The following is a 7981-nucleotide window of genomic DNA, read 5'->3' as shown; positions in this document are numbered from 1 at the left end:
TTGCAGAGTCTAGAAGAGAAATTCTCTCAGGTTTTGTGGTTAGGGTGTAAAACCAAAGCCAAAGTACACCTTGTGGGTGGGTGTTAATTTAACACTCATGTGGATACTGCATGATTTTTTTTTTTTTATAACCTGAAGAAACCGCACCCGAAACAAAGACCTGGTCACGCTGGCTCAGCCTGCCATACTATACGGTCGTCGTGTTGGCAGCATAAAACTCCAAGATTAGGATCCCAGAATGGATTTGAAGATGTCTATCTCATTCTGTGTGATACTCCGTTCTTGCACTACAACAGAGCAGTAGATTAGCGACGACCACCTTCCGTCGCTAATCCGTCGCTAACCATGTTAGCGACGGATTAGCGACAACGCGGCGACAGTATGCTTACGTCGCGAATATTTCGACGCTAACTGGCGACGGAATAATTCCGTCGCCAAGTCCGTCGCTAATTGCGACGGAATAACGAGCGCTATATTCCGTCGCCAATCCGCCGGTACTAAACGGCGACCACGGCGTGGCGACGGATTTAATTCCGTCGCTAAGCCGTCGCTAGATTAATATGAATAGCGACGGAATCATCCGTCGCAAAAACGAAAAAAAATAAAAAAAAATTTATTTAAAAATTAATTACGGAGAACTGTACAATTTATATTTCCTGTACAATTTATATTTCCTGTAAATAAAAAACAAACCACACAAAAAAATTCATATAACAAGTATCTATAATAATTAATCGTTCCACCTTAAAACTAAGAAGTTTAATTATTTACAATTCAACAATTACAATTAGGAAAAATAAAAAAAATAGAACTTCTTCAACACAGTCCTCTAATCATCGCCAAGATTTTGTGCGTCTTCTTGTTCATTGTCTTTATCTGTCCCTTCAGCTCCACTACCCTGATTATCGCTAGCAGCCTACACAAGAAAAGAACAGTCAGTATTGATAAACAAAATATAATGAAATAAATTACACACTATATGTGATTCTATCATGTGCTCATGTGTGATCTAAGGCAATAAAAAAACTCTATATGTGATTCTATCATGCTCATATGTGTGCTAAGGCAGTCAAAAAATTGAATATGTGATTATAGCATGTTCATATGTGTTCTAAGGCATATAAAAAAACTCTATATGTGATTCTACCATGCTCAGATGTGCTTTAAGGCAGGCAAAAAACTATATATGTGATTCGATCATGCTCGTATGTGTGCTAAGGCAGTAAAAAAATTGAATATGTGAATATAGCATGCTCATATGTGCTCTAAGGCAGGCAAAGCCAAAAATTTTATATGTGATTCTATCATAAATGATATATAACATGTTCATATGTGTTCTAAGGCAGTTAAAAAACTCTATATGTTATTATAGCATGTTCATATGTGTGCTAAGGCAGTCAAAAAACAGAATATGTGATTATAATATGCTCATATGTGTTCTTAGGCAGTAAAAAAACTGAATATGTGATTATAGCATGCTTATGTGTTCTAATGCAATCAAAAAAACTTTATATGTGATTCTATCATGCTCATATGTGCTCTAAGACAAACAAAAAGTTAAATATATATATATGTGATTCTATCATGATCATATGTGTGCTAAGGCAGTAAAAAAATTGAATATGTGATTATAGCATGTTCATATGTGTTCTAAGGCATCTAGAAAAACTCTATATGTGATTCTACCATGCTCAGATGTGCTTTAAGATAGTCAAAAAAACTATATATGTGATTATACCTGAGAGGGACCTGGAATCGAATATCCCCTATCCTGAACAGCGGCCTTGATCTCATTTCGGAGAAAGGGGGCGACGGTGTATTGGAAGTAGTTATTCAGTGATTCATTAATGATCTCGCGTACATCATCACCGGAAAGAATAGTCGGCTGCTTGGAGCTTATGTCGGCGCAAGAAGTTGGTGAGCCGTAACTGGAAGAACCAATAACTGGTGAAGTGTTCATATTACTCCCAAACCCGAACACGCGACCTTTTTTGGGTTCACCTGCTGCAGTCACCCATGCTGTAGGATCAAATGATGGATGCTGAGTAGCGTCTTCACCATATCGCTCTACCATTTGTTGCTCATATGCCTCCTACAAAATAATGTTTAAAGTATTCATTAATAATTAATGATAACATTATGATGACTTGCATATATATTGCAATGATTATTAATAGAATTAATACATACCGTTGTCGTTCTCGCCTTCTCTGATACGAAGACTCCCGTGGTCTTCCGTTTATGTGTTTCTACAAACACATCCTTATATGGTACACTGCCTCCTTTTTCTGCTTCCTGCGAAGTTAAATGACAAAAGATTTAGTACACAAATTTGCAACTATACTTATAAAATTAATATTATATATTGATGAGTTACCATTTTCTTTAGGTGGCTCCCAAATGTCTTAGATCCACCTGTGTGTAGATGGGCTTCGGACATCTTCGATCGATTTTGTGAAGCCTTCGCAGAGCGATTTTTAAATGCATCTCCCGCCCACATATCGCACATTTCATCCCAGTAATCTCTCCTGATAGTAATAGGACCATGGCCCTTCCACAGTAATGGATCATCTACTACGCCAGATGCTTTTTTTGCTGCAGTCTTCATAGTGTGCAGCATGTCTGCAAATCGATTGGCAGCCACCTTCTGCCACACCTTCCTTGCATCATTTTCTTCCACCGTAGTTGCAAAGCGATTCGAAGCCTACAAATATTTTCAGAAAGTTAGTAGACATTGCTTAAATAAATTAAATATGAAACACATTAACTATGAGGAACAACTGTATACCATGAATGAGGACCACAATCTGTCTAATACCTCCTTTGGGTACTCTTTCCATTGAGCAACTGGTTCTGGTAGATGTTGAAGAAGTGAATTCCTAATCTCCCGTACTACTTCTTGTGGCTCAAACCTCGTGCTGCACATGAATTGTTACACAGTAAATATCAATATAAAATATTTAAAAGATATGCAATAATTGAAAACAAAATACTTACGGTCGATTATCGATATACACTATTCGAATGAGTCTTCTTGTGCCAGCCTGTGAAGACCCTGTTTCCTGTGTTGGCTGTTGACTTGTGCGATCAACTGGTGTAGGTGGGTCGTGTACAGGCGAAACATCATCTGTAAAAAAATACACACCAAGTTCTCAGAATGTGCATTTGAACTAATCAAGCATCTAATTAGTTATATGATATACCTATCACAGGAGCCCGTGAAGATGAAGGTTGAGCCTGGCTACTACTGGATGAGCGACCACTATAACCTCCACGAACCATATTCTAACAAATAACATATGTCAAATAATTCACATCAAGTATTACAATGCATTCAAGTCATTCACATCAAGCATTGCAATGCATTCAAATAATCGATTATTCTTACAAATCTTGCAGGGACACCTAATCCGACCTGTGGGATCTACCGTACTGACACTCGCCGTTGCAAATTCAATAAAACTATCGACACCATCCATATATTCATGCGATAACTCATTGTCCACTATCCTACGGTACATCCATTCACGGTTTGCAGTCATTATGTCGTATGATGTTACGAATAGTATCCTAACGAATTAAGAAAAAAACAATCAGAATGCGACGATGAAGAAAATATCAAATTTATCATGCAATATACTATGTCAAACAATAACAAGAATTTTGATGCATGCATTGATAACTTAATATTTTCATGTGCAAACTATTAATGACATGATACAATCATTTGAAGCATGCTTTTATTATAAAATTTCACATGGAAGTCAAAATCAAATTGAAAGTAACTACATGCAAGCATGGATACAATTACATCAAACATTGCAATACATCATAATCATTCATATCAAATAAATGGCAAACATGTACCAGCAGCAAACACACTTCAATATCTCACTAACTACTACCATGCTTAGCATGGACTCCGTACTCCAAAAATAAGAACACTTCCATATTTCTACATTAAAATCATGCTCAGCATGATCTCCGAACTCCAACAAAGCAGTCCTAGATATCAACAACTAAGTGAGTGTGTGAACAATAAAGTGCTGCATTCAATAAATTAAATAACATGTGATACGTTTGCATCACTTACTCACCACGGGTATTTACCCGATTTGCATTGTTTTTGTCATTTACTTACCACAGGTGGCCGAGCACGAGTTGGTTCCGTTGAAAAATCTGCACAAAAACAAAACAAATTAAGTAACAAACTAACTAATCAAGAAAACAAATTGAAGTAAAACTAACTACCAGTAGACATTAACAAACTAACAAATTGAACAACATGGACAACTTGTATATATACATTACAAAAAAAATTTCAACTTAAAATCCATATGGACAACATATATGCAAACTACACTTAAAACCATATGGACATCTTATATACACATATTACAATTTTTTTTTCAAGCTAATCACATGGACAACATAGGGATCACATAATAACTTTTTTTTTTTTTAAAAAGAGATCACATGGGCAGCATAGGTATCCATAACAAAAATTCTTTTCAAAACAGATCACATAGGCAACGTAGGTATCTCATAACAAATTTTTGTTAAACCCAGCCGAGTGGAAGAGAAATAGATAGACTAAGAAGGTTGGAGGCCTTGTGCTCAGCCAAGCTCCCTTCCACAGCCCCTTTTCGCGTTTTTCTCTCAAGGTACGGGTATTTTCTTATGTGAAACGTTTGAGAAATCGGGTAGAGGTAGGATTTCCATGCATGTTTTGATGGAAATCCATGGCGAATCAGTGGATCTACGAATCCACTATGTTATATTGATATTTTTCCTTGTTTTTCATTTTTTTTTTCAAAAAGAAATCCATGGCACGATCGATGTGGTATGGGTGTCGGCTGACAGACCAGCCGAAGTCAAGCCGTGAACCCTCGTTGTTGGCCCAGCCGAGTGATCGGCTGGGTATGATCCCTTTATTTCAAAAAAAAAAATCTTTTTATTCACGTTGGTGGCTGTTGGCTGGCTGGCAGCCAGCCGAGTAGCACTCGGTTGACTGCCAGCATGCTGGCAGGTGCGCCAGGCCCAGCACCCAGTCGGCTGGGTGCTAGGCGAGCCTATGACAGGGCCATAGCCGGCCCAGCCGACAAAAATTCTTTTCAAAACAGGGAAGGGGGTTAAACCCCCTGCCGGAAAGGCAGTTCCGGCATGGGGGGTTGACCCCCTGCCGTGCCTTTACGGCAGGGGGGTCGACCCCCCATGCGTTTCCGGCAGGGGGTCGACCCCCCATGCGTTTCCGGCAGGGGGTCGACCCCCCTTGCCGGAAACGCAGGGGGTCGACCCCCCCTGCCGGAAAGCACGGCAGGGGGTTAAACCCCCTCCGTTTTCGGCAGGGAAGGGGCGTACCCCCTGCGTTTAGAAGAAGAAGAAGAAGAAGAAGAAGAAGAAGAAGAAGAAGAAGAAGAAGAAGAAGAAGAAGAAGAAGAATATTACCTGCGCTTCGCCGGACGGTGGCGGGAGGTTGACGGGGAGCGGCAGCTGGCGAGCGCCGGCTGGCGAGCGGTGGACGGGGAGCGGCGGCTGGCGAGCGGCGGTGGCCGGACGGTGGCGAGAGCCGACGGGCGGCGGGAGGGAGCAATACAGCGAAACAGGGAAAAGAGAAAGAGGGATGGGATTAGGGATTTACGCGACATTTAGCGACGGCAAAATTCCGTCGCGAAGCCGTCGCGAAACCCAAATACCAAAAAAGCGACGGAAAATATTCTGTCGCTACTCCGTCGCTAATTAGCGACGGAGTAGCGACGACAGAGTTCCCTCTCTAAATCCGTCGCTAAAATGGTGTTCTTGTAATCAAAAGTAGCGACAAAAACATGCAGTCGCTAATCCGTCGCTAAGTAGCGACAGATTAGCGATAAAAATCGTTTCCTCGCTAATCCGTCGCAAATTAGCGACAGATTCTATCTCTAGCTAATCTGTCGCTAAGTAGCGACGGGAAAAATCCGTCGCTAATTTCCGTCGCTAATTAACAATTTTCTTGTAGTGTTGGTGCGGAAGCAATTTGCTTAGCTTTACATCCGTCCCAGGGTATCATTTCCAGGACATCTGTAGGACACGCTCTTACGCATTGGGTACACCCTATACATGTATCATAAATCTTTACTGAGTGTGACATTGGATCTATCAATTTTTTTGGAACGACATAAATTTTCGGTCTGGTAGCTTTAGTAAATGATTCACATAGTTGGACACCAGACGAATCTGTGATTAGACCATAAATTTTTGTTATCAATTTATTCTATTTCTGATCTGTTCATGAGATAGGCCCAAGATGCTTTGATCTCTTATGTTTCATCAAAAGAGCCAGGCTGAGCTAAAAAAAAGCTCGACTCTAAGATGTGCGAGCTCGGCTAGGAGCAGCGCTGACCAGATTCAAGCTTGGTTTGACTCAAACTGAGATTTAAATTTAATAAATTTCTTTTGAGCCTGAGTTCGAGCTTACTGTTGATTAAGCTGAGCTTAGTGTTATAATTCCCTTTTTTTTTTAAAAATGGAAGTAATGTAAAGAGAGACGCACGTTGAAGCCATTGGACCAACAACTTTCTTTTCTCTTCTGCAACGAATGCATTAAATAAAATGCTTAAGCATCTTCTATGTATAGGGATGTCAATGGATCAGATTTTATCCGATATCCGAACCAAATCTGACTTTGTTTAGTCAGCTTTGATAAACCAAATCCGTATCTGATTACAGGTAGATACAGATATCCTTTTAGTTTTTTGCTACATATATGCCGATTTGATGGATATCCCAATCCAGTTACATGTAGAAAACGGATTTGGCATGAGCTTTTTACCATCCGAATCCAAAACTGAACCCATTTAGGCAACAGTCGGATCCGGTGTTGGCCGCATCCGATCTGAATCCAAACTGTTTAGATCACAATCTATGCATATGATTGAAAAAAATAGGGCTGTGTTTGGAAGCCTCAAAATCTCTCCCCCTGTCCATTCTGAAATCCCTGTGTTTGCCCATTATTTTCCTATATAATAGAGTCATTTGAATAGGTTCGGATCTTGGTGTGGGTCCTGCACCACCTCAGACCCTCAGATATAAGGATGGCAGTGGACTGAGGGAAAATGAAGCCCCACCCAGCCTCGCCCCGTTTAGACCGAGGATGGAGGACATGAAACCGGGATGAAGGTGGGGATGGAGGTTAAAATCAAAACCCATGAGGGGATGGAAGGCAGAATTTTGAGACGGGACGGGCCGGGCCGGGGGTGGAGACCTTGTTCCCCGCCCCGGTCCACTGCTATCCCGACTCAGATATAAGATTAGAGACTTTGAATGCCCTCTAAACGTTTCTTCACTCACTTTTAACTCAACATAAACCCATCAACTCATCTAATTTTGGAGTTTATATAGAACTCTCGTGTTGTGGATTGGACACATGTAGGCATGTTCTTGTAAGGTCCGAATCTGATCTGAAATGTTATAATGCATATCCAAATCTGATTTTGGATCCAAATGAGGTCTGATATGACAAGGTTGGATCTGTATCTGAAACACGTGATATTGGACCCAGTAATAAACAATAAAAGCTAAGCTCTTTACACACAAAAAAAACAAAAGAATTTGGATTAGATTTTGATTTGGATCTGAATTAAATGTGACTTGAAACACGAATAAAAAAAATTGATTTAGCAAATTTGATTCCAATCCAAATCTACATTCGGATCTTACTATAAAGATCCGAATATAGATTAATGTGTTATAGTTGGATAAGATATCAAACCGTCTTCGATCTGTTTAGGCAGTACGTATGTCTCAATGTTGCTAATATCGGTTTTGGACCTGAATCGGTTTTCATAGAAATCGGCTGATTCATAGTTGAACTGAATCGAGCTGAATCAGTGACTTTTACTTTTTTTTTTTTTAAATCAAACGATCGTTGAATATTAAGAAATATTAAAATATTAAACTATAGGACCGAGAGAAAGGAAGCCGAGACCGCAGAGGAAGAGACGGT

General features: G+C 40.0%; 1 protein-coding gene and 1 long non-coding RNA gene across 2 annotated transcripts; both read right to left on the bottom strand.

The window, feature by feature from the left end:
- Positions 1-714: 714 nt before the first annotated feature.
- LOC149844118 (uncharacterized) lies at positions 715-1965 on the bottom strand. Its single transcript, XM_090002066.1, has 2 exons — positions 1739-1965; positions 715-916 (listed from the first exon to the last, which is right to left on the bottom strand). Exons 1-2 carry the CDS (start codon positions 1958-1960, stop codon positions 830-832), a joined length of 309 nt encoding a protein of 102 aa, XP_089858192.1. The 5' UTR covers positions 1961-1965; the 3' UTR covers positions 715-829.
- A 655-nt stretch (positions 1966-2620) lies between these two features.
- LOC149844117 (uncharacterized) lies at positions 2621-3026 on the bottom strand. Its single transcript, XR_016431182.1, has 3 exons — positions 2998-3026; positions 2789-2918; positions 2621-2704 (listed from the first exon to the last, which is right to left on the bottom strand). It is a non-coding gene; the product is annotated as an uncharacterized LOC149844117 (long non-coding RNA).
- Between the last annotated feature and the right edge of the window lie 4955 nt (positions 3027-7981).

Source organism: Nuphar pumila, chromosome 3, assembly GCF_984573655.1.
Source record: "Nuphar pumila chromosome 3, dmNupPumi1.hap1.1, whole genome shotgun sequence".
Lineage (NCBI taxonomy): Eukaryota > Viridiplantae > Streptophyta > Magnoliopsida > Nymphaeales > Nymphaeaceae > Nuphar > Nuphar pumila.
This window is presented reverse-complemented; position numbering and strand designations above follow the sequence as displayed.

Excerpts from the sequence above, each read along its gene's own strand:
- LOC149844118 (XM_090002066.1), bottom strand. The coding sequence starts at position 1,960 with ATGAACACTTCACCAGTTATTGGTTCTTCCAGTTACGGCTCACCAACT. Across the intron at positions 917-1,738 it reads CGATTCCAGGTCCCTCTCAG|GCTGCTAGCGATAATCAGGG; the intron begins GTATAATCACAT and ends TTTCTTGTGTAG.